The following is a 24578-nucleotide window of genomic DNA, read 5'->3' on the forward strand; positions in this document are numbered from 1 at the left end:
TTTTCAGGAGCGGTAGCTTTAGAAAGCTACATTTAAAAAAAAATAGCGATAGTAGCTGGCTACTAATTTATAAATAATTTTCTATAAAAAATACACATAAAAATTATTAAAATATATTTATATAATTAATTTTAAAATCATATAATTTTATTTTATTTAGAAATTAATATTTAAAAATATGCATTATAAATCTAGTTTTCAAAAAATTAAAATCTACAATAGAGATTAATATTAAGATAATGTACAGATCATATCGAGATCCTTGGAAAATGATTATATGGAATTTCCTTTTCCTTTGGTGTATAAATTTAGCTGTAGGCTAGTAGCTCCAACCTGAGAAAACATTTAAAGGTAATTTGAGCTAGATGAGTTTGTGTGAAAGTTGATTTTCTTGCATAGTCCAAGCATGGTATGTTTCAACTAACCATAAGATATTATTTAAGAATTGTAATAATATTAAATTACTTTCTGGGTATTAAACAGCTATTGTATACTCTAGCTTCAAGTTGAATTGGCCATATATTAATTTGACTGAATCCAATGGACAACTTTATAGACTAATGATAACGTTTATACCAAACGAGACACCCTATTAAAAAACGTCACCTAATATAGATAATTTTTTTGAAATAAATAAATCTATTTTAAATCTAAAAATACTCAAATTAATATTTTTTATGATTATTAATAAAATATGTATATTAAATATTTAATATGAGCATATAATTTAAATATATATATATATATATTAAACAAATTATTATATATATATATATAATATTAAAACTTATATACAAAAAAATATATAAAAATATTCATTAAATATTATGTCAGTAAACCAGGCTAATTTTGATATACAATGCAACTCAAGGAATCTGCCATTTTTATTTTCAATGAAATTGGTTAATTTTATACTAATTTTAAAAATTTTAGATTAATATTAATTGTGAAGAGGAAGAAGTAATAATCAATGAAGCATCATCATTTCAGACATTGTTTTTCCATAGCCAATTTATAGAGCATATTTTAAAATAATATCTCAAAATAAAGAAAACAAATCTTTGATGGTAAAATTTTTGCCATATTTACTAAAAAATACGAAAATTACAGTTATTACCTCAACTTGCAACATTGTAAAACATTTAAGATTATAGATACTAAATAAATGTTTACAATTGTAATTTTATATTTTAAGAGAAAAAATCAACCACTGTTAATGAAAAAATAAATAAATACAAAGATTGGTTGATTAACTTTCAAGGTTTTCAATTAATTGCAAAAAATAATTTAATATCCGATTTTCTTCAGTACCCAACAGCAGCAAATATGATTGTTGATAATCATTTAAATTTTGATACTCAACAAATTTTAAATAATTTTTTTAAAAATGAATGTCGAGATTTTAGTATTTTTAAAAAATATCCTGATATAAAATTGTTATTCATAAAATATAACACAATCCCTTCAAGCGCCCTGGTAGAAAGACTTTTTAATGTAGTTAAAAATGTCTTTACAGATAAACGAGGTGCCTTAATGACAAAAATTTTGAAAATATTTTATTACTGAAATCCAATAATTATTTATAATCATTTAATCATATATTTTCATATATTATATTAAATTTAAAAATTATCTTAGTTATATTTTGATAAATGCGATATCGAGTCAGTAATCATTTCATGCATTTTCACAATAGAATCCTAATATAGGTTTATGCAAAGCTTATATAATAAAAATTGTATCAGTGTATAGATACGTTTAAAAAATGTATCGGTATCAACTTTTTAGAGTTGTATCTGGATCTAGATAACATTTTATACATTTAGAAAAAGGATCTTTTAACAACTCTGATTTTTAAGAAGACATAACAGATTTCTCTCCTTTTGGGTTAGGTCAATTAATTATTTAAAATAAAGAGAAACTTTGTCACTTATTTATTACACATTCGTTTAATATTACGGGATTGGCAAAATAAACTATATAGAGTAAATATATTATAATATCAAATATAATATAATGGTTGATAATTTATATGAAAATATAGTTATAAGAAAATTTTATTGGTCTAAATAATAATATATTATTAAAAATTAATGTTATTAAAGCTAAAATATGATGAAAATAAATTATATTTATGATATTAAGTAAAAAAAATTAAATTTTCCAATAATTTCAAAATTAAAATGATACATATATATATGGTAATAGTTTCGATGTTATTTATTCTATAGCCTCAGGTTTCATTCGAATGCAGGTATTGATATGGTAGTCTTTGGTAGTGTAGTCGTAGGTAGTTTAGTAGTCGTAGGTTTGGTAGTGGTGATAGTTGTTGGGCTTACAGTAGTTCTTTGACTTTGTGTAGTTCGTTGACTTTGTGTAGTTCGTTGACTTTGTGTAGTTCTTTGGCTTTCAGTCGTTCGTTGACTTTGCGTAGTATTTTGGATTTCAGTAGGTCTTTGACTTTGGGTAGTTCTCTGGCTTTCAGTAGTTCGTTGACTTTCCGTTGTTCTTTGGCTTTCAGTCGTTCGTTGACTTTGAGTAGTTCTTTGACTTTGGGTAGTTCTTTGACTTTCAGTAGTTCGTTGACTTTGCGTAGTATTTTGGATTTCAGTAGGTTTTTGACTTTGGGTAGTTCTCTGGCTTTCAGTAGTTCTTTGACTTTCAGTAGTTCTTTGACTTTGGGTAGTTCTTTGACTTTGGGTAGTTCTTTGACTTTGGGTAGTTCTTTGACTTTCAGTAGTTAGGTGACTTTGAGTAATATTTTGAATTTCAGTTGTTCGTTGGCTCTCGGTAGTTCTTTGGCTTTCAGTAGTTCGTTGACTTTGGGTAGTTCTTTGGCTTTCAGTAGTTCGTTGACTTTCAGTAGTTCTCTGACTTTGGGTGGTTCTCTGGCTTTCAGTTGTTCGTTGGCTCTCAGTAGTTCTTTGACTTTGGGTAGTTCTTTGACTTTCGGTAGTTCTTTGGCTTTCAGTAGTACGTTGGCTTTCAGTAGTTCTTTGACTTTGGGTAGTCCTTTGGCTTTCAGTAGTTCTTTGGCTTTCAGTGGTTCTTTGGCTTTCAGTAGTTCTTTGACTTTGGGTAGTTCTCTGGCTTTCAGTAGTTCTTTGACTTTGGGTAGTTCTTTGGCTTTCAGTAGTTCGTTGGCTTTCAGTAGTTCTTTGGCTTTCAGTAGTTCGTTGGCTTTGAGTAGTTCTCTGACTTTCAGTAGTTCTCTGGCTTTCAGTAGTTCGCTGACTTTCAGTAGTTCTTTGACTTTGAGTAGTTCTTTGGCTTTCAGTAGTTCGTTGGCTTTCTGTAGTTCGTTGGCTTTCAGTAGTTCTTTGGCTTTGAGTAGTTCTCTGACTTTCAGTTGTTCTCTGGCTTTCAGTAGTTCGCTGACTTTCAGTAGTTCTTTGACTTTGGGTAGTCCTTTGGCTTCCAGTAGTTCTTTGGCTTTCAGTGGTTCTTTGGCTTTGGGTAGTTCTCTGGCTTTCAGTAGTTCGCTGACTTTCAGTAGTTCTTTGACTTTGGGTAGTTCTTTGGCTTTCAGTAGTTCGTTGGCTTTCAGTAGTTCTTTGGCTTTCAGTAGTTCGTTGGCTTTGAGTAGTTCTCTGACTTTCAGTTGTTCTCTGGCTTTCAGTAGTTCGCTGACTTTCAGTAGTTCTTTGACTTTGGGTAGTTCTCTGACTTTCTGTAGTTCTTTGACTTTGGGTAGTTCTCTGGCTTTCAGTAGTTCTTTGACTTTGTGTTGTTCTCTGGCTTTCAGTAGTTCGTTGGCTTTCTGTAGTTCTTTGGCTTTCAGTAGTTCTTTGACTTTGGGTAGTTCTCTGGCTTTCAGTAGTTCGTTGGCTTTCTGTAGTTCTTTGGCTTTCAGTAGTTCTTTGGCTTTCAGTAGTTCGTTGACTTTGGGTAGTTCTCTGACTTTCTGTAGTTCTCTGACTTTCTGTAGTTCTTTGACTTTGGGTAGTTCTCTGGCTTTCAGTAGTTCTTTGACTTTGTGTTGTTCTCTGGCTTTCAGTAGTTCGTTGGCTTTCAGTAGTTCGTTGACTTTCAGTAGTTCTTTGGCTTTCTGTAGTTCTTTGACTTTGTGTCGTTCGTTGGCTTTCAGTAGTTCGTTGGCTTTCAGTAGTTCTCTGACTTTGAGTAGTTCTCTGGCTTTCAGTAGTTCTCTGACTTTGGGTAGTTCTTTCGCTTTCAGTTGTTCTTTGACTTTCAGTAGTTCGTTGGCTTTCAGTGGTTCGTTGACTTTGGGTAGTTCTTTTTCTCCTAGTAGTTCTTCGTCTCCTTCTTGATCTATGCCTTCTAGTAGTACTCGGAGTTCTGGTGGTACTAGGAGTTCTCGTGGTACTTGGAGTTCTAGTAGTACTTAATGTTCTTGTAGTTCTATGTCGTTTAGTAGTTCTTAGGCTACCAGTAGTTCTTTGGCTTTCAGTAGTTCGTTGACTTTGTGTAGTTTTTTGGCTTTCAGTAGTTCTCTGACTTAAGGTAGTTCGTTGGCTTTCAGTAGTACTTTGACTTTGTGTTGTTCTCTGACTTTGGGTAGTTCTTTGGCTTTCAGTAGTTCTCTGACTTTGGGTAGTTCTTTGACTTTCAGTAGTTCTTTGACTTTGTGTTGTTCTTTGACTTTCAGTTGTTCGTTGACTTTGGGTAGTTCTCTGGCTTTCAGTAGTTCTCTGACTTTGAGTAGTTCTTTGGCTTTCTGTAGTTCTCTGGCTTTCTGTAGTTCGTTGACTTTGAGTTGTTCTTTGGCTTTCCGTAGTTCGTTGACTTTCTGTAGTTCTTTGGCTTTCTGTAGTTCTTTGGCTTTGGGTAGTTCTCTGGCTTTCAGTCGTTCTTTGACTTTGTGTAGTTCTCTGGCTTTCAGTAGTTCGTTGGCTTTCAGTAGTTCTTTGACTTTGGGTAGTTCTCTGGCTTTCGGTAGTTCTTTGGCTTTCAGTAGTTCGTTGACTTTGGGTAGTTCTCTGACTTTCTGTAGTTCTTTGACTTTGGGTAGTTCTCTGGCTTTCAGTAGTTTTTTGACTTTCTGTTGTTCTCTGGCTTTCAGTAGTTCGTTGGCTCTCTGTAGTTCTTTGGCTTTCAGTAGTTCTTTGACTTTGGGTAGTTCTCTGGCTTTCGGTAGTTCTTTGGCTTTCAGTAGTTCTTTGGCTTTCAGTAGTTCGTTGGCTTTGAGTAGTTCTCTGACTTTCAGTAGTTCTTTGACTTTGTGTAGTTCTTTGGCTTTCAGTAGTTCTTTGGCTTTCAGTTGTTCTTTGGCTTTGAGTAGTTCTCTGACTTTCCGTAGTTCTTTGGCTAAGGGTAGTTCGTTGGCTTTCTGTAGTTCTTTGACTTTGAGTTGTTCTTTGGCTTTCAGTAGTTCTTTGACTTTGGGTAGTTCTCTGGCTTTCAGTAGTTCTTTGACTTTGGGTAGTTCTCTGGCTTTCTGTAGTTCTTTGACTTTGGGTAGTTCTCTGGCTTTCGGTTGTTCTTTGGCTTTGAGTAGTTCTCTGGCTTTCAGTAGTTCTTTGACTTTGTGTCGTTCTCTGGCTTTCAGTAGTTCGTTGGCTTTCAGTAGTTCTCTGACTTTCAGTAGTTCTTTGACTTTGTGTAGTTCTCTGGCTTTCGGTAGTTCTTTGGCTTTCAGTAGTTCGTTGGCTTTGAGTAGTTCTCTGACTTTCAGTAGTTCTTTGACTTTGTGTAGTTCTTTGGCTTTCAGTAGTTCTTTGACTTTGAGTAGTTCTCTGGCTTTCGGTAGTTCTTTGGCTTTCAGTAGTTCTTTGACTTAGGGTAGTTCGTTGGCTTTCTGTAGTTCTTTGACTTTGAGTTGTTCTTTGGCTTTCAGTAGTTCTCTGGCTTTCAGTAGTTCTTTGACTTTCAGTAGTTCTTTGACTTTGGGTAGTTCGTTGGCTTTCTGTAGTTCTTTGACTTTGAGTAGTTCTTTGGCTTTCAGTAGTTCTTTGACTTTGAGTTGTTCTTTGGCTTTCTGTAGTTCCTTGACTTTGAGTAGTTCTCTGGCTTTCAGTAGTTCGTTGGCTTTGAGTAGTTCTCTGACTTTCAGTAGTTCTTTGACTTTGAGTTGTTCTTTGGCTTTCAGTAGTTCTTTGACTTTGGGTAGTCCTTTGGCTTTCAGTAGTTCTTTGGCTTTCAGTGGTTCTTTGGCTTTCAGTAGTTCTTTGACTTTGGGTAGTTCTCTGGCTTTCAGTAGTTCGCTGACTTTCAGTAGTTCTTTGACTTTGGGTAGTTCTTCGGCTTTCAGTAGTTCTTTGGCTTTCAGTAGTTCGTTGGCTTTGAGTAGTTCTCTGACTTTCAGTAGTTCTCTGGCTTTCAGTAGTTCGCTGACTTTCAGTAGTTCTTTGACTTTGAGTAGTTCTTTGGCTTTCAGTAGTTCGTTGGCTTTCTGTAGTTCGTTGGCTTTCAGTAGTTCTTTGGCTTTGAGTAGTTCTCTGACTTTCAGTTGTTCTCTGGCTTTCAGTAGTTCGCTGACTTTCAGTAGTTCTTTGACTTTGGGTAGTCCTTTGGCTTCCAGTAGTTCTTTGGCTTTCAGTGGTTCTTTGGCTTTGGGTAGTTCGCTGACTTTCAGTAGTTCTTTGACTTTGGGTAGTTCTTTGGCTTTCAGTAGTTCGTTGGCTTTCAGTAGTTCTTTGGCTTTCAGTAGTTCGTTGGCTTTGAGTAGTTCTCTGACTTTCAGTTGTTCTCTGGCTTTCAGTAGTTCGCTGACTTTCAGTAGTTCTCTGATTTTCTGTAGTTCTTTGACTTTGGGTAGTTCTCTGGCTTTCAGTAGTTCTTTGAGTTTGTGTTGTTCTCTGGCTTTCAGTAGTTCGTTGGCTTTCTGTAGTTCTTTGGCTTTCAGTAGTTCTTTGACTTTGGGTAGTTCTCTGGCTATCGGTAGTTCTTTGGCTTTCAGTAGTTCTTTGGCTTTCAGTAGTTCGTTGACTTTGGGTAGTTCTCTGACTTTCTGTAGTTCTCTGACTTTCTGTAGTTCTTTGACTTTGGGTAGTTCTTTGACTTTGTGTAGTTCTTTGGCTTTCAGTAGTTCGTTGGCTTTGAGTAGTTCTCTGACTTTCAGTAGTTCTTTGACTCTGTGTAGTTCTTTGGCTTTCAGTAGTTCTTTGACTTTGTGTAGTTCTTTGGCTTTCAGTAGTTCTTTGACTTTGAGTTGTTCTTTGGCTTTCAGTTGTTCGTTGACTTTCAGTAGTTCTTTGGCTTTCAGTAGTTCTTTGACTCTGTGTAGTTCTTTGGCTTTCAGTAGTTCTTTGACTTTGAGTTGTTCTCTGGCTTTCAGTAGTTCGTTGACTTTGAGTTGTTCTTTGACTTTCAGTAGTTCGTTGGCTTTGAGTAGTTCTCTGACTTTCAGTAGTTCTTTGACTTTGTGTAGTTCTTTGGCTTTCAGTAGTTCGTTGGCTTTGAGTAGTTCTCTGACTTTCAGTAGTTCTTTGACTCTGTGTAGTTCTTTGGCTTTCAGTAGTTCTTTGACTTTGTGTAGTTCTTTGGCTTTCAGTAGTTCTTTGACTTTGAGTTGTTCTCTGGCTTTCAGTAGTTCGTAGACTTTGGGTTGTTCTTTGGCTTTCAGTAGTTCTTTGGCTTTCAGTAGTTCGTTGGCTTTGAGTAGTTCTCTGACTTTCAGTAGTTCTTTGACTTTGTGTAGTTCTTTGGCTTTCAGTAGTTCTCTGGCTTTCAGTAGTTCTTTGACTTTCTGTAGTTCTTTGACTTTGGGTAGTTCGTTGGCTTTCTGTAGTTCTTTGACTTTGAGTTGTTCTTTGGCTTTCAGTAGTTCTTTGACTTTGAGTTGTTCTTTGGCTTTCTGTAGTTCCTTGACTTTGAGTAGTTCTCTGGCTTTCAGTAGTTCGTTGGCTCTGAGTAGTTCTCTGACTTTCAGTAGTTCTTTGACTTTGAGTTGTTCTTTGGCTTTCAGTAGTTCTTTGACTTTCAGTAGTTCTTTGACTTTGGGTAGTTCTTTGACTTTCGGTAGTTCTTTGGCTTTCAGTAGTTCTCTGGCTTTCTGTAGTTCGTTGACTTTGGGTAGTTCTCTGACTTTCAGTAGTTCTTTGACTTTGAGTTGTTCTTTGGCTTTCAGTAGTTCTCTGGCTTTCAGTGGTTCTTTGACTTTCAGTAGTTCTTTGACTTTGAGTTGTTCTTTGGCTTTCTGTAGTTCCTTGACTTTGAGTAGTTCTCTGGCTTTCAGTAGTTCGTTGGCTTTGAGTAGTTCTCTGACTTTCAGTAGTTCTTTGACTTTGTGTAGTTCTTTGGCTTTCAGTAGTTCGTTGGCTTTGAGTTGTTCTCTGGCTTTCAGTAGTTCGTAGACTTTGGGTTGTTCTTTGGCTTTCAGTAGTTCTTTGGCTTTCAGTAGTTCGTTGGCTTTGAGTAGTTCTCTGACTTTCAGTAGTTCTTTGACTTTGTGTAGTTCTTTGGCTTTCAGTAGTTCTCTGGCTTTCAGTAGTTCTTTGACTTTCTGTAGTTCTTTGACTTTGGGTAGTTCGTTGGCTTTCTGTAGTTCTTTGACTTTGAGTTGTTCTTTGGCTTTCAGTAGTTCTTTGACTTTGAGTTGTTCTTTGGCTTTCTGTAGTTCCTTGACTTTGAGTAGTTCTCTGGCTTTCAGTAGTTCGTTGGCTTTGAGTAGTTCTCTGACTTTCAGTAGTTCTTTGACTTTGTGTAGTTCTTTGGCTTTCAGTAGTTCGTTGGCTTTGAGTAGTTCTCTGACTTTCAGTAGTTCTTTGGCTTTCAGTAGTTCTTTGACTTTGTGTAGTTCTTTGGCTTTCAGTAGTTCTTTGACTTTGAGTTGTTCTCTGGCTTTCAGTAGTTCTTTGACTTTGTGTAGTTCTTTGGCTTTCAGTAGTTCTTTGACTTTGGGTAGTTCTCTGGCTTTCAGTAGTTCTTTGACTTTGGGTAGTTCTCTGACTTTCGGTAGTTCTTTGGCTCTCAGTAGTTCTTTGGCTTTCAGTAGTTCTCTGACTTTCAGTAGTTCTCTGACTTTCAGTAGTTCTCTGACTTTCAGTAGTTCTCTGACTTTCAGTAGTTCTTTGACTTTGGGTAGTTCGTTTACCTTCTGTAGTACTTTGACTTTGGGTTGTTCTTTGGCTTTCAGTAGTTCTCTGGCTGGTAGTTTTCCTCCTTCTACTTATTTTGTGTGTTCTCGTTGTTTTGGGAGTTTTCGTTGTTTTCAATGTTCGTGTAGTTGTCGGAGTTCTAGTTGTTTTGGGAGTTTTCGTTGTTTTCAATGTTCGTGTAGTTGTAGGAGTTCTAGTTGTTTTGGGAGTTTTCGTTGTTTTCAATGTTCGCGTAGTTGTAGAAGTTCTAGTATTTTTAGGGGTTCTAGTTGTTTTGGGATTTGTAGTTGATTTAGGGGTTCTAGTCGTTTTCGGTGTTCTGGTTGTTTTGGACGTTTCAGGGGTTCTTGTACTTCTTGGTTTCCTATTTCTAGGAGTGTTACTGTCAAGAGCAGTTGGTATTCCTCCATTAACATAATTTATTTCTCCTTCAGATACTTCAGCCGGATTTCCAATTATAGTCTAAATATTAATTTAAAAATATTTATATTTCATTTGTTTAATTATTTTTTTATATTAAAATTTCATTAATATATTAAATTTTTTCTAATATTATTTCATTAATATTTTATTAATCAATTTAAATCTTATATTTTTTTTATATATTTTCAATAGTGTAATGTAATGAAATTACTTTTTAAAATTTAGATATATTTAAGATTTGGTAAAGAAGGATTAGACCTATATATAATTTTTATTATAAAAAACGAATTTCAATAAATATTTTAATGTTTATTTAACTACCATAATTCTGCATTTAAATATAAAACTATTTAATTTTTCATACCATTTAATTTATCATTTACCTTAAAAATATATTTATATATATTTTTTAAAAATTTTATTTTTTTTATCGATTTAAAAATAAATCTAATGTCATCTTGTTTAAACTCCATTTAAAATCACATTCATCTTAAAATAAAATTTTAAAAGATTTTATAAATCATTTTGCTTATCATTTTAGTTAATATTATTTTAATACATTTAAATTGCAAATGCATAATGTAATGCATTAAAAATTGGTTAAGAAAATAATACCCAAATTATATTTTTCAACTGATATTTGAATCATCCCAACTCAGATTCCTCTTTTAAGGTTCTCATTTTACGATAAGAATTTTAAAATAAAATAAACAGTAGCGGGCATTAAAAGTACACTATTCGCTTCTGATTTAAACTCCTATCGTTGATAATTACATATGTTTAAGTGCTATAATATGGCTAAATCGTTTTCTACGAAGTTACGGATTTTAATGTTCCACTGCTTAAAATTATAAAGCCTCCTATTAGAAAAATAATAAAGATTTTTGAGAGTTTTTTATATATTTATATTAAATTTAATTTGGATTTCTATTTTTTGGTTTAATTTAGAAGGGAGTTGGAGTGCAGGAAGTTATAAAGGGGTAGGTATTCTAGAAGTTCAAATCTTAGACACAATAAAGCAAGAGAAAATAACATTAAGATATTACAAAAAAATCTAACTTACTTACGTTTTTCGAAGTTACAAAATCAATAGCAAATTTAAAATCAACTCTACAAAAATGCTAAAAACTCCAATGGGAATGTGTTGCTTAACAAATATATGGTTTTGAATGGTAATCTAAACTATTTTAAACCGGTTTGAGAAATGTATAGGTTCAGTTAACTATTTTTAATAATTTATTTCTAGTAGTTCGATTACTGTTAAGAAACTTATTAAGGCACATTCCGTTATAACCTATTGGTTATAAGATCCTAGCCTTAAACTGGACAAGTTGTTATATGAAATAATGTAATTATTATGTATACTAGCAAAAAATTAGAAAATTAAATAATTTAAAATATATGTTTTTATAAAAAATGCTTGTAATCATATGATTCTCTCAATTTATAGTTGTCCTGTCATAATTTGCAATTATAACAATTATTATATAAAAAGGATCAGAAAAGTTCAGCCTAAGAACTTTGTTTAAAAAGACATACGAGATGAAAGAGCTAAAGTTTGGATAATTATATATGAATATTATTTTGTAGATTTAAATAAGTAATTGGTAATATTTCAAAGATGTAAAATTGAATGAGTACCAAATTCAATTAATATTTTTATATATTTCAAATATAATCTTCAATAAACGTGGATTCTAAAGCCTTCTTATGGAATTTTTCATTATAAAATTACTATTTTAAAATATGTAGCAAATGTTATGTTGGAAAAATATTATGGAATTTTTACAGGCAGCTGGTTGTTAAAAAATTTAAACAGAGCGTTATTTATATAACTAGTAAAAATTTTTTTATAGATTTAGCTAATCATGTAATTAACCAAATTCGAGAATAGAGTGAGATACAACCGACATTATTTGAATTTTAGTAAGCTTTAAAAAAATATGGGATCATATCAAAATTAATAATTTCTCTTTTATCTACACTTGTTTAACTTTTCGTAGATAGTTTGATTATATCGTATAATTTTTTTCATTTACTTCCGCACTTCCTCTTTATGTAAATATTCTTATGGCATCAATTAATGTTATTCCAAAATTCCTTACGATTTACATTATTTATAAAACCTCATGGTGGAGAGCATCCTTAATATTTTCGTACAGATTTTTTTCATAAATATTCATAAATCTATTATTAAATTGATTTTGCTGGTTTTTGGCACTATACAATAAAAATTTTTTTTTAAATATTTTGTCTTTAATAATAATTATCTCTTTACTCTTCTTTACGTAAATATCATAGACTCTGACGCAGATATCCGAGACTTACTTTGTAATTTATCTAATGCATGGTATATTTTTTTAGACATTTTAACGTATCCTTTAAATATACAGGTCAATACACTTAAAAGATGTGAACTGGTCATTTAGAAACCTCGAATATGAGAATTTTGAGGTTATTGCTGAAATTATTTTACATTTCTACTCAGAGGTTTTTACTGTCAAAGCCTCTGGTATCTCAATGCATAAATATAAATTACGTTAGACATTATGAGATTTTAATAACAATAGATCCACTAAATTTGTATCCACAGTCAGTAGGTACTAATCTAGTGGATGGTAAAAATTGTATTGATTCCACGATCAATATAAAAATAAAAGAAGCGATGATAATTCTTTTGATTATATTAAAATTAAGGCTAAAAGACTTAACAATTTCACCCTCCCCCCCTCCACCCCTTCCCACCCAAAAATTTTTTTATCATGGGCACGTAAAAAGCCTACAAATTTTCAAGATTTTTCAGTTAAAACTAAATTACAATTTGATTGTGAAAAAGTCTCCAATTAAAGTTCTTTAAACAAGAATTATTATAAAATTATTGATTATTTTGTTGATCGTTTTTTAGATAGACTTACTCAAGATGATTTTAATCTTCTCGTGTTAATACATATACCCTGATTATTTTATATAAGATAAAATAGTCTCATTAACTTAAATATAAAAACTTTATATCATGAAATTAACAACAAAAGAATAAATAACACCATAAGTTAAAGAAACACATAATTTTGAAAAAAATGTCCCAAATATTATGTATAAAAAAAATATCATCTTGCATTTAAAGAATTGTATAAATGCTATTTAGCAGCCATCATCATTGGACCCGGCTTCTTGTGAGGTTTCATATTTTACACTAAAGAGTTCTATCGAGCACTAGAGAATCGATGAAAGATCAACTTAAACAAAATTTAGTATTAATGGCTTATGAAAAAAATAACACGGTATTTATCTTTTAATGCAGTTATGTTAAAATTTAAAAATAAAAATCATCGTATTATATTATAGTATTATTTTATATATTTATACTATATTATTATTTTGTATTCAAATCCATCTGCAAATTTTTAATAAAAAATATCAAATAATTTCTATGAATTCATAATTATATGTCTTATTTTAGAAAAATAGTGCCCCCCATGTAAGCAACTGCCCCCCTCAGCTGGAATTTCCTTGCCACGGTCCTGCATCTAAGTCACCATTAACTTAAAATAATTTTTATATTATTTTTATCAATTTAGAATCTATTAACTAAAAATAACATTCACATTTTGATTTTTTACTAACTTAAAGTTAAATAATTTTTTCTCTTATTGTTTCTTTTATATATATCCATCAACTGGAAATTATATTTAAAACGGTTTATATATATATATGCTCTAAGAGATGCTCTGATAATGATATGTGAAATAAAATGTAACTGATGTTTAAATAAAAAGTGCAATATAATTGGATATACTCTACGATTACGGCATTATGTCCAAGACTACACCTTTTCAAGTGTTTTTATTTATCAGAAACCAAAATGTATTTGGTAATATTGGTTAATAATTATATAACACAAAAATTTATTTATTGAAAATTGATTGTTTTTATAACGCATAGTATCTTTAATAAAATTTTATAAATATATTTATTTTATCTGTATTGACAGATCTTGGATTTGGATCAATATGTTTTGATAGATTTTATAAGTATTATCAACAACTCACTCTACTATTATCCTTTCTATTTGCAATATTTATTATCCCTTCCTTAATTTCTCGATTATTCAATAAATTAAAACGCATTATATTAGAGGTTATTTGTATATTAAATTTTTAACTTATGTTATGATTGGAATTGAATTTAGAAATTCAAAAATTTTGTTTATATTCCCAATCTGACCTATTCAACATAAATATTCAAGGTGATATTTTTAAAGATAGTTTAATTTTTAAAAACATAAATATTAACACTAAATAATTAACCTCAAAGTCTATATTAAGAACTGCCGATTTCGCTAAATTTCTAACATAAAATCTAAATCTTCTATAGATTCCGATATCGGGTAATTCTCTTCGTACAACTACGGTTAGTCCTTTCCTATCATATTCTACCGTCAAATTGCTGGTAGAAACTATAATAGTAGTTGTTGGAATTCTTACACCTTTATTTTAATAGGAATTAAGTCATAAAATATGTATTTACCTATCACATAAATGGGTGGTAGATGAAAAAGCATTTCAAAATTGCACACAGATTCCCTAGTTGGCTTTCTGACCGAAAAAAATTGTACGTCCGTAGGAATCTCTTAATATATAAAAAAATAACTATTAAATATTATATAATGATATTATATTAAATCATGTAGGGCCAGCAACTGATTCAAATTTCTTATTTCTACTGACCATCATTTTCAAATTTTTATTAGATCTCCTAAAACTTGATAATATGAATTTCGGATCAGATGAGAGAGCAATTTTTTAAAAATGTATTTTAAATAATAAATAATGTATATTTTATTTAATTTTACTGTGCTTGAATAATATAGGTATGGATTGAGCTATTTCTTCATTTAAATATATATTATCTCTTCCTCCGGACAATAAACAGTTTTGTAATAGTTTACGGCCAACAATGGGAACACCTATTATTTCAGAATTGTAAAATTACTTTTTTATTCATAAACTAGTCTAATGAAGTACTCCAATATTTAGCTATTGGTCCCTGAAGAGAGAGTAAAACTTACGTATTTAATTTTTCTTGGCTACAAACAAATCATCAAATTTCTTACATCCTCAATAAGTTACAATTAATTAAATTAAATGTTCTTTAATTAAAATATTTATAGTAAGATTATTTAATACCTTAAAAATTCTTTAACGAGTCTAATATTATGATGGAGTGGGAAAAAATAAATCGATCAAGTAAATATCAATGAAAATATTATTTTTCTTACCAGATATGAAACCCAGTCCATAGTTGGTCGCAAAGGTCAATAAAATAATAAGGACCTATAAAAATTGTTATTAGTAGTCTTCATCTAATAAATATAAATTGTTACTAGGAAACTTGAGCGCATTATATAATTGAAATTTAGTGATGAAAAAAAAAGAAGTTTAATGCAACTAATATTAATTTGAAATTTTTTTATACTTTAATAAAATTCGACAAACCTTTCTAAAATTTGTTATAATTGGAATTTTTCCAACCTTAAAAGGTATATAGAAATTTGATATATTTATGCAAACATCTATATCTAATTTTAACATTGAAAGTTACATTAGATAAATTCGACAATATGGTATAAGGTTATGTTGAATCAAATTTGTGTAATATGATATTTTCCTATAGTGTTATTTATTTTTTTTTTAACTTTAAATTTTGGTAATGAAATCAAGGTTAACATTTCAATATTATATATTAAAAGTAAAAACATATTTTTATTTCATTGATTCCAATTTTAATATGATTGGGATAAGTTACAATTTTTAAAAATTTATGGTTTTTGGTCGATACCTCAACCCATTTCAAAGAATTTTGTATAAGCTCTTATCTAGTCTAAACTTTAAAAAATAACTTTGAGAATCTAAACCGAGATCCTACTCTAGAGACATGCAAATAGGTTCGAACTGGTCTGAGTTCCTGATCTTGAGCCTAAAATTTTCCATAATCGAAGCTGGACGCTTGCTTACATTTTTTTTTAAACCAGCCAGACCGAGCTCGGGTTTGCAAAGATATAAATTTTTTAATTTTCTTAATGATTATTTTTTTCCAAAATCAATATAAGTTAATTTAAATTGGATTATTGTGGTAAAGGATAAAGCATATTTTAAAAATAAAAACCTAAAATAAAAAATTTGGACAAGGTTTAGGGATTTTATATAAATAAAAATTTCAAGTCGGGATAAAGATTCAAATTAATTAAAAAATTTGACTTGACTTGGGCTAAAAAATATTTTAATTTGCAGGGCTCTGTCCATTTTTCTCTCTAAAATCCAGCCCAAAATTTTTAAAAATTTCCTTTAATAATAATTTTCTCTGTAAGACATATATTAACTTAAATTTCGTAATAAAATAATTACTCATCAAGCCATTACTGAAAATTTTCAGCTAATGCATTACTCTCAAAATCTTACTGCAAAGTTAATGTAATGCTGGCGAATAGATAGCCACACCAAGTTAAACCTCGGAATAAGAAACTAACATATATAATTTTATTGAATTTGAATAGAAATCTAAAAAAAAATTAAAGGAAATATTTGAATTTATAAACATTAAACAGATTGTTATAGGCTTTAATTTTATTAATAATAAATGATGTAATCTAAAAGGATACATAATATATATATTTTTTTATTATCATCTCATATATGCTGTATTGGAATATGAAAATTATTATCATCTCATATATATTGTTATTTAGGGAACGATTCATATTCTATCGATTTTAATGGGCAATTTTTAAATTTGCATCATTGGATTTGATCAGAAATATATTCCAGAGAGTAGGGGAAACGTTTCATGAATAGCCATTTTTGATTTTTTGAAAAAAGGGTATTAGAATTTGAGTTTAACCAAACAAATTTTATATCCAATTATTTATCAGTAAAATAAAATTTGAATCAAAGCTCTATCTATATTAGTTTATGAACTAGATGATGTGAAAGTTGTTTTTCTGGCCAGTCAATGCCATAATAAATAATATATTAAATAAGAATATTATTATTGTTGTATGCAAATATATATTTAATTGAGCCCTTCTTAATTTGGTGGTATTCAAATTTATATAAATGAACTTTCATCGTATGCAAATAAATATAATTATTTTAAAAATGTCTATGAATATGAATATTTTAGATTATAGTTGAAAAAGAAATATATAATTTTTGATTACTTACTTTTATTATGAATTTTTACGAAATTATAATTTTTTTGGTATATTAAAAGTGGAATAAAATAAAAAGATTTGAAATAAAAGAGAATCATTTTTGGGTATTCAGTAAGATTACCAAATTCAATAATTTATATATATTGCATTATGTTCAGTCTCTCCCACTAGCCTCAGAAATATAAATATCAATCCCATATTGGTACAGTGGTGCCTTACAGTGATTGATCCAGGCTTTAGAAGATCGAAGGTCAGTCTAATTATACATTGGAACTAGGTAAAAAAAAAAAGATAAAATAAATATATATAAATTTTTGTCGGTTTTCTTATTGATGTTATATAAATTTTGGATCTTTGTATTGGTTTTATTCGTATGTTTATATATATTTAATTGTTTAAGATTAGTTAAAATTATTTTAATCAAGTGGTTATTGAGTACACTTTAATGTATATTACGCAAATAAATTTATAAAGTTTAATACTTGAAAATATAAGTATAATTATATTTTTGTTGCTAATTTTAAGTTTCACGTTAGGTTTAATTATAGGAAGAAATAAGACTTACGTTAAGATAGAGATTAAAGAGTTAGAAAATATTAAGAATATATTAAGAGAGGAAGATAAGAAAAGAAATATAAACAACTTCATACGAACGGATAATTACAGACAGATAATTTGCTATAGTTGTGGTCAGCCGGGCCACATGTCGCGCCAGTGTGAGATAACGAAGAATCTAAGATGTGCGAGGTGTGGCAAGAATGGCCATGTGGCTATAAGTTGCAGAGTAAACAATTCAATTGTAAGGTGCAATAATTGTGCCCAAGAAGGACACACACAAGAAAATTGCATAAATGACTAAGAGAGAAATATTTTAATTTTAATGATAAATTTTGTAATGATAATAATTTTTCTAATGTTGATAATTTTAATTCAGGTAATAAATATTTTATTTTGAATGATAAATTTTGTAATGATAATAATTTTTCTAAGGTTGATAATTTTAATTCAGGTAAGAATAAATATTTTTATTTTAATGATAAATTTTGTAATGATAATAATTTTTCTAAGGATGATAATTTTAATTCAGGTAAGAATAAATATTTTAATTTTAATGATAAATTTTGTAATGATAATAATTTTTCTAATGTTGATAATTTTAATTCAGGTAAGAATAAATATTTTAATTTTAATGATAAATTTTGTAATGATAATAATTTTTCTAAGGTTGATAATTTTAATTCAGGTAAGAATAAATATTTTAATTTTAATGATAAATTTTGTAATGATAATAATTTTTCTAAGGTTGATAATTTTAATTCAGGTAAGAATAAATATTTTAATTATAATGATAAATTTGGTAATGATAATAATTTTTCTAATGTTGATAATTTTAGTTCAAGTAAGAATAAGTATTGTAATGTTAATGATAAATCCGGTGATGATAATGAGTGTTTTAATATTGATAATTATAATTTGAATAATGATAATAAAAGTATAGGTAAAGAGAGAAATATAAAGATAGAAAGTAGGAATTTTGAAATATATAGAATAAAAGGTTCAACGGGTGTAGATGTACGAAAAATTAAATTAGAGGATTTTTTAATGAAAAATAAATGTCCGAGAGTCAAGATAAAGGTTGAGGAAGCAGAGATAGGTTTTTTATTGGATAGTGTAAAAGATTTTAATAAATATTTTCCAAAAGAAAGATTCATTGCAAAGAGAATAAAGATTAGACAATTAGACCGTAGCATGGTTAAAATTCTAGGTTTTGATGTGATAAAATTGTTATATATAAATAAGGAGGTAAAGTTATGGATTACGACACTAAAGATAGAGCCTATTTTAGGTTGGAATGACATTGAAAAGATAGGTCCTGATTATAATTGGTGGTCTTAGTTTGAAAATGTCCGTGAGAAAAACAAAATAACGAATAAGATAATAAGAAGTGAGAATAAAGAGAAGACTGATTTACCTTGTTTAAGAGTTAAACAGGACATAGTTCTCGATGAACTCAAAAATCGAACACCAGAATTTTTAATTAGATATAGAAGTAACTTAGAAGAAAATAAGAGATATAATGACAATAGAGGTAAATACAGTCGAAGATAAACAACAAGGAATTAATAAAAGGGTAGAACTGAATGTTGTTGAGGACAATTTTAACAAAGAAATAAAGATCATTTTGAATAGATATAAGGAAGTCTTTAAAGAAGAATTAGGGACTCTTAGAGATTTTGAAGTAGATATACGATTAGAACAAGGTTATCGACCTAAATATTGCAGCACAAGAAGATTGCCGTTTTCGTGGATAGAAGATATAAATAAGGAATTAGACAAATGGTTAAAAGAAGGAATTATAAAACCAATAGTGCATAGTGTATGGGCAACACCGTTAGTTCCTATAAGAAAACCGACAACAGTTTAAGACTGTGTATAGACTATAGAGTACCAGTTAACCCGTGGGTAATAAACGAAAGATATCCATTACCTAGAATAGAACAGTTGCTGGCTAATTTAAGAGGAGCAACAATTTTTTCAAAAATAGATTTTTTCGAATGCTTACTTACAAATAAAGGTAAGTGAGAGAACAAGTAAGATATTAACGATTACAACTCATAGAGGATTATTTGCTTTTTGTCGTTTACCATTTGGTTTGAAAGTATCAGCTCCAATATTTCAAAGAACGATGGCGGCATTATTTCAAGGAATAAAGGGAATAATGTATTATTTAGACGATGTTTTGATATCTGGTAGAAGAGAAGAAGAACACAATGCTAGGTTAGTTAAAGTGTTAGATATTATATTAGAAAATGGTTTAAAAGCCAATATTAATAAAAGTGTTTTTGGAACAAGAAATATAAAGTATTTAGGACATATTATAATGGGAGATGAAATTACGCCAATTGCAAAGAATATAGATAAGATAATGAATATGAGAGCCCCAAATAATAAAACGGAAGTACAGGCGTTTTTGGAACAACGAATTATTATCATCGGTTTGTTAAAGATTTTGCAGAAATCGCCTCACCGTTGTATGATTTATTAAAGAAAAATAAAAAGTTTGAATGGGGAGAAACACAGGAGAAAAGTTTCGAAACATTGAAGATTAAGATGGTAGAGAAACCGATTTTAAATTGTTTTAATGAGAAATTGGATATTATATTAGCGGTTGATGCATCTAATAAAGGTATAGGAGGAGTTTTATTACAGATGACTGATAGGGTTGAGAAACCGATTTTATTTTTATCGAGACGGTTTAGTAGCACTGAGAAAAATTACTCCAGGATCGAGAGAGAGGCTCTGGCTGTGAAATTCGGGCTAGAGAAGTGCAAAGAATATCTGATAGGAAGAAGGTTTATTTTATATACGGATCATAAGCTGTTGGTAGATTTATTCAAAAAAGAAAATAAAGAACTTATGATGTCACCAAGACTACAGAGATGGTTAATTTTAGTTGGTAATTTCGATTTTGAAATAAGATTCAGAGCAGGTAAACAAAATTGTTTACCAGACATATTATCGAGATTGTTTAAAAAAGACAGTACAAACAAGGATACAGTAATCAATAGTTTAGAATATATAGAAGAGGAGGAAATATTAAATAGTTAAGTTATAAGAGCTTTGAAGATAGATACAAGAGAAGAACCGATAACGTTTGAAAATATAGAGGAAATATCCCAAAAAGATGAAGAATTAATAAGAATTAGAACTTGTTTGAAAGGAAAGGCAGAATGGAAAGTTAGAAGACAAAACTTTTAAAAATATAAGGAATGAATTAAATATAGAAAACAATTGTTTATTGAGAGGATATCGATTAGTGATACCGATTAAGTTAAGAAAAGATACATTAGCCGTATTACATTCAGGACATCAGGCATAGAAAGAATGAAGAATAAAGCAAGAGAATATATTTGGTGGCCTAAGATGAATAGTGAAATTGAAGAATTAGCTAGAAGCTGCGAGACATGTAACATGTGGGCTAATGTACCACCAAGGAATAAAGCAGATAAATGGCCAGAAACGGACACTCCATATAAAAGAATACATGTAGATTTTTTAGAATATGAAAAAAGAAGATATTTTATTATGGTACATGCTGGATAGAAATGGATAGATTGTCAACAGGTTTCGGGTTTAACGACGAAGATAGCGTTGACTAAAATAAAAGATTTTGCAGGTAAATATGGATTAATGGAAACTTTAGTTTTGGGTGGAGGCCCAGCATTTAAAGGTAGAGTTTTTAATCAATTTTGTGATAAGTGGAATATTAAACATTTAGTATCGCCACCACATTACCCGAGAAATGGGCAGGTCGAGAGAATGGTAGCTATTGTTAAAAGCTGGCTAAAAAAAGAAAAATATGGAGAGGGAAAATGGTGGTTGTTATTATTAGCATATAACAATACTAAAACAAGCAAAGGAAATTCACCATCAGAAATGTTTTTAGGTAGAAAGACAAGAACGGAATTAGATTTTAAAGAAAGAATAACGCAAAAGGAGGATACATATGATGATAAATTTAAAGTTGGAAGTCTAGTATGGATTCTACTGTTTGAGGGTCCAGTTAAATGGGGGAAGGGTATAATAAGTAAGAATATAGGAAAAAAGAAAGTAGAAGTAGAGATTGAAGGGCAAGAAGGCACTTTTACTAGACACGTAAAACAAGTAAGACTGAGAAGCTTAGGGCAAGTAAAAGATATGGGAGATAATTAGAAGAAATAAATTGATGAGACATTATTATGAGAATCATATTGATGATATACTTAATTATGAGAATCAATTGTTAAAGAGATAAATTGAGGATGGACATAATTATGAGAATCATATTGATGATAGACAAAATGATGAGAATCATAATTTATCAGGGGATACAATTAAAAGAAATAAATTGATGATAGACATTATTATGAGAATCATATTGATGATATACTTAATTATGAGAATCAATTGTTAAAGAGATAAATTGAGGATAGACATAATTAGGAGAATCATATTGATGATAGACATAATGATGAGAATCATAATTTATCAGGGGATACAAGTAAAAGAAGATAAATTGATGATAGACCTAATTTGAGAATCATATCGTTAGATGAAAGAAAATTGATGATAGACATAATTAGAAGAATCATAATTTCAAGAGATCAATGAGGAGAATAATCATTCTCGAGGAAATAAATTTAATGATAGACCTAATTATGAGGGTTTAAACGGTGAAGAAATTATAAGGTGAATAGTAGATTATTAGAAGATTAGGAAAGATATATATTTTTATAGAAATTTTATAGATGGCATCATATGTCCGAGTAAGAAACAAGATTATCAAGATGGAAATCAGGGAAGCAGATGGATCGGCCGAATCCAACAGATGGATCGAAGCAGCAAGGGTAGAAGCGCAACAAAGATACGGGGAGTTACTACAGGAAACACCCAGAAGACAAAGGATAGAACGAGTGGAGCCATATTAGGTTCGGAAGAGTCGATTCGCATGTTGGGCATGCGGGGGAATGCATAAATTAAGGTTTTGTCCGACGACAACAACGTCTTCAATGAACGGTTCAGAGTTGGAAGTGCGAGAAGGTGGGGCACTAACGAAGGAAGCCTTGGAAAGATAATCTTAAAGGGTGGAGGTGTTGTATGCAAATATATATTTAGTTGAGCCCTTCTTAATTGGGTGGTATTCAAATTTATATAAATGAACTTTCATCGTATGCAAATAAATATAATTATTTTAAAAATGTCTATGAATATGAATATTTTAGATTATAGTTGAAAAAGAAATATATAATTTTTGATTACTTACTTTTATTATGAATTTTTACGAAATTATAATTTTTTTGGTATATTAAAAGTGGAATAAAATAAAAAGATTTGAAATAAAAGAGAATCATTTTTGGGTATTCAGTAAGATTACCAAATTCAATAATTTATATATATTGCATTATGTTCAGTCTCTCCCACTAGCCTCAGCAATATAAATATCAATCCCATATTGGTACAATTATGAATATGAAATAATCAATATGAAATACTTGTAAAAGACCTATGTTAATATATCTAAATTTTTTAGTTATAAAAAAAAAATTAATCATACACTAATTTAATTGGTATTAATATCTCAATTTATCATTATCTATTTAATGATAATATTATAAATTAATATCTTAATTATTTTTTTGCTAAACATTCTTAAGTTTGTTCATCATGTTAAATTTAATCAAATGTTGTTTTGCATGAACTTTTCATTTCAATATGAATATGTGAATGTGAGAATTGTGGCCAATCAATACATAGCCAGACAATACTCTCCTTTCTATTATTATTAAGCGCCTTTATATGTTTTAAGTAATGGTTAAGCAAGTTTGTTTTCAGTAATATAAATTTGAATTTTATTAACTATTTAAAAATATAAAATAATAATAATAATGTATAATAATCGGCTGTATATATACTAAAACATTTCAATCAAAACATTTAAGTTAATACTCAATAAATTTGAATAAACACAATATGTAACATTAATACTCAATTAGTTATTTTATAAAAACAAAACGAGATATTCAAATGATATAATAAATAAATATTCAAATTAATCTCCCCCTCTTCTACAAAGAACAAAGCTTCTTCTCAGCAGTCATCGAGAGCTTGTTGTCCCAGAAGTTTTTCCCGTTTCGATTGTACTCGGTTTCTTCTTGGTTAGCGCATAAGTCTCAAATGTTCTCGTAGGCTTGATTATATCACGTAGGTTTGATAAAATCGTTTATTAGAGTTGCGTGAGTCCATACGTTTTCGTAGGCTTGAATCAATCGAGTAGGTTTTATAAAATCATAAGCTTGATATCCTTATCGTAAGTTGTCCTTAGGAATCGTGAATCTGTCACATAGCTTGCTTGTTAAACTCAGTCATTATTATTATCAAATTTCCCAAAATTGTTATTATCATGTTTCATAATTAATCCAGTCGAATATTGGAATTTGGAATAAATCGGAATATATAATTTGGAATAGTTGATCAAATCAAATATATGAATAATATGCACGAATAAAATTTTGAATTTCGGAATAATAAAATATGTAATAAGGAATGATAATTTATGGAATAAGGAATAAAATTTTAATCCAGAATAAGGAATGATAAATCATAATGATTATTATATTATTTTTTAGGTGTTAAGTTAATCATAGCGTTTTATACTTTTAGCGTTTTATATTTTTTAGCGTTTTATATTTTTTTGCGTTTTATATTTTTAAATCTTAAGCACGTAATCTTTTAAGTAATCAGGTTTATTTTTAATTCTTATTGGTCTAGTAATTGGTATCTTAATCTCATTCTTCGTGTCCACACTTCCCCCCTTAGAGGAATTCTTAGGGTCAATTTCATAATATTTTAAACTGTTGTAACATTCTCTTTTCCTTAACTGATCAAGATGCCTTCTTACTATCCCTTTATCAGTATAAACTTGGAACATGGTGTTACTCTCTTTAAGCTTCATGCTGCCTTTGCACCACGTATCGTCACCCTGTTTCTTATACCAAACATAGTCTCCTATATTAAAAGTTCGATTTTGTGGTAACGATTTGTTGATTTCATCAACTTTATCCTCCAAAGGTTTTAATAAATCCCACTTTATTCTAATGTCGCGGTTAAACATTCTCTTGGACGGTGTAATTCCCGTAGTGTCATTCGGCGTGTTTCTATAGTTGAACAAAAATCTGTCCAGTGCAGTTTCTAAGTCAATTTTTATATTTCTTTTCATGTGAGCTTTAAATGTTCTCACCATACGTTCAGCTTGTCCATTAGATTGCTGATGGTAGGCCGACGTTAGTACATGTTTTATACCATAATTGCTGCAAAATTTTTCAAAATCTTTGCTCGTGAAATTGGTACCATTATCTGTAACAATGGTTTCAGGTATTCCAAATAGTGAAATAGTTTTATAAATTTCT

General features: G+C 29.8%; 2 protein-coding genes across 2 annotated transcripts; one reads left to right on the forward strand and one right to left on the reverse strand.

Annotated features, from left to right (window-relative positions):
• Positions 1–2240: 2240 nt before the first annotated feature.
• LOC135928825 (kinectin-like) lies at positions 2241–18629 on the reverse strand. The gene is made up of 11 exons (XM_065465289.1): positions 18605–18629; positions 14275–14388; positions 13950–14051; positions 13730–13908; positions 9008–9461; positions 5846–8976; positions 5774–5804; positions 4490–5736; positions 4391–4454; positions 2822–4344; positions 2241–2786 (listed from the first exon to the last, which is right to left on the reverse strand). Exons 1-11 carry the CDS (start codon positions 18627–18629, stop codon positions 2241–2243), a joined length of 7416 nt encoding a protein of 2471 aa, XP_065321361.1.
• Positions 18630–18709: 80 nt separating this feature from the next.
• Positions 18710–22100, forward strand: LOC135928826 (uncharacterized). The gene is made up of 5 exons (XM_065465290.1): positions 18710–19051; positions 19208–19628; positions 19799–20122; positions 20912–21297; positions 21921–22100. The coding sequence occupies exons 1-5, from the start codon at positions 18710–18712 to the stop codon at positions 22098–22100; spliced, it is 1653 nt and encodes a 550-aa protein (XP_065321362.1).
• The last annotated feature ends 2478 nt before the right edge of the window (positions 22101–24578 follow it).

Source organism: Gordionus sp. m RMFG-2023, chromosome 4, assembly GCF_954871325.1.
Source record: "Gordionus sp. m RMFG-2023 chromosome 4, tfGorSpeb1-WG-v2, whole genome shotgun sequence".
NCBI lineage: Eukaryota > Metazoa > Nematomorpha > Gordioida > Chordodea > Parachordodidae > Gordionus > Gordionus sp. m RMFG-2023.

What these genes read in the sequence shown, in the direction of transcription:
- LOC135928825 (XM_065465289.1), bottom strand. Translation starts at nt 18,629, where the DNA reads ATGTCCTGTTTAACTCTTAAACAAG. An exon ending in GAGAACAACACAAAGTCAAA is followed by an intron (nt 4,455 to 4,489) that starts GTACTACTGAAA and finishes ACCTTAAGTCAG; the next exon opens with AGAACTACTGAAAGCCAAAA. An exon ending in TGAAAGCCAAAGAACTACTG is followed by an intron (nt 4,345 to 4,390) that starts GTAGCCTAAGAA and finishes AAGAACATTAAG; the next exon opens with TACTACTAGAACTCCAAGTA.
- LOC135928826 (XM_065465290.1), top strand. Translation starts at nt 18,710, where the DNA reads ATGACAATAGAGGTAAATACAGTCGAAGATAAACAACAAGGAATTAAT. An exon ending in CTATAAGAAAACCGACAACA is followed by an intron (nt 19,052 to 19,207) that starts GTTTAAGACTGT and finishes TTACAAATAAAG; the next exon opens with GTAAGTGAGAGAACAAGTAA. An exon ending in ACAACGAATTATTATCATCG is followed by an intron (nt 19,629 to 19,798) that starts GTTTGTTAAAGA and finishes ATATTATATTAG; the next exon opens with CGGTTGATGCATCTAATAAA.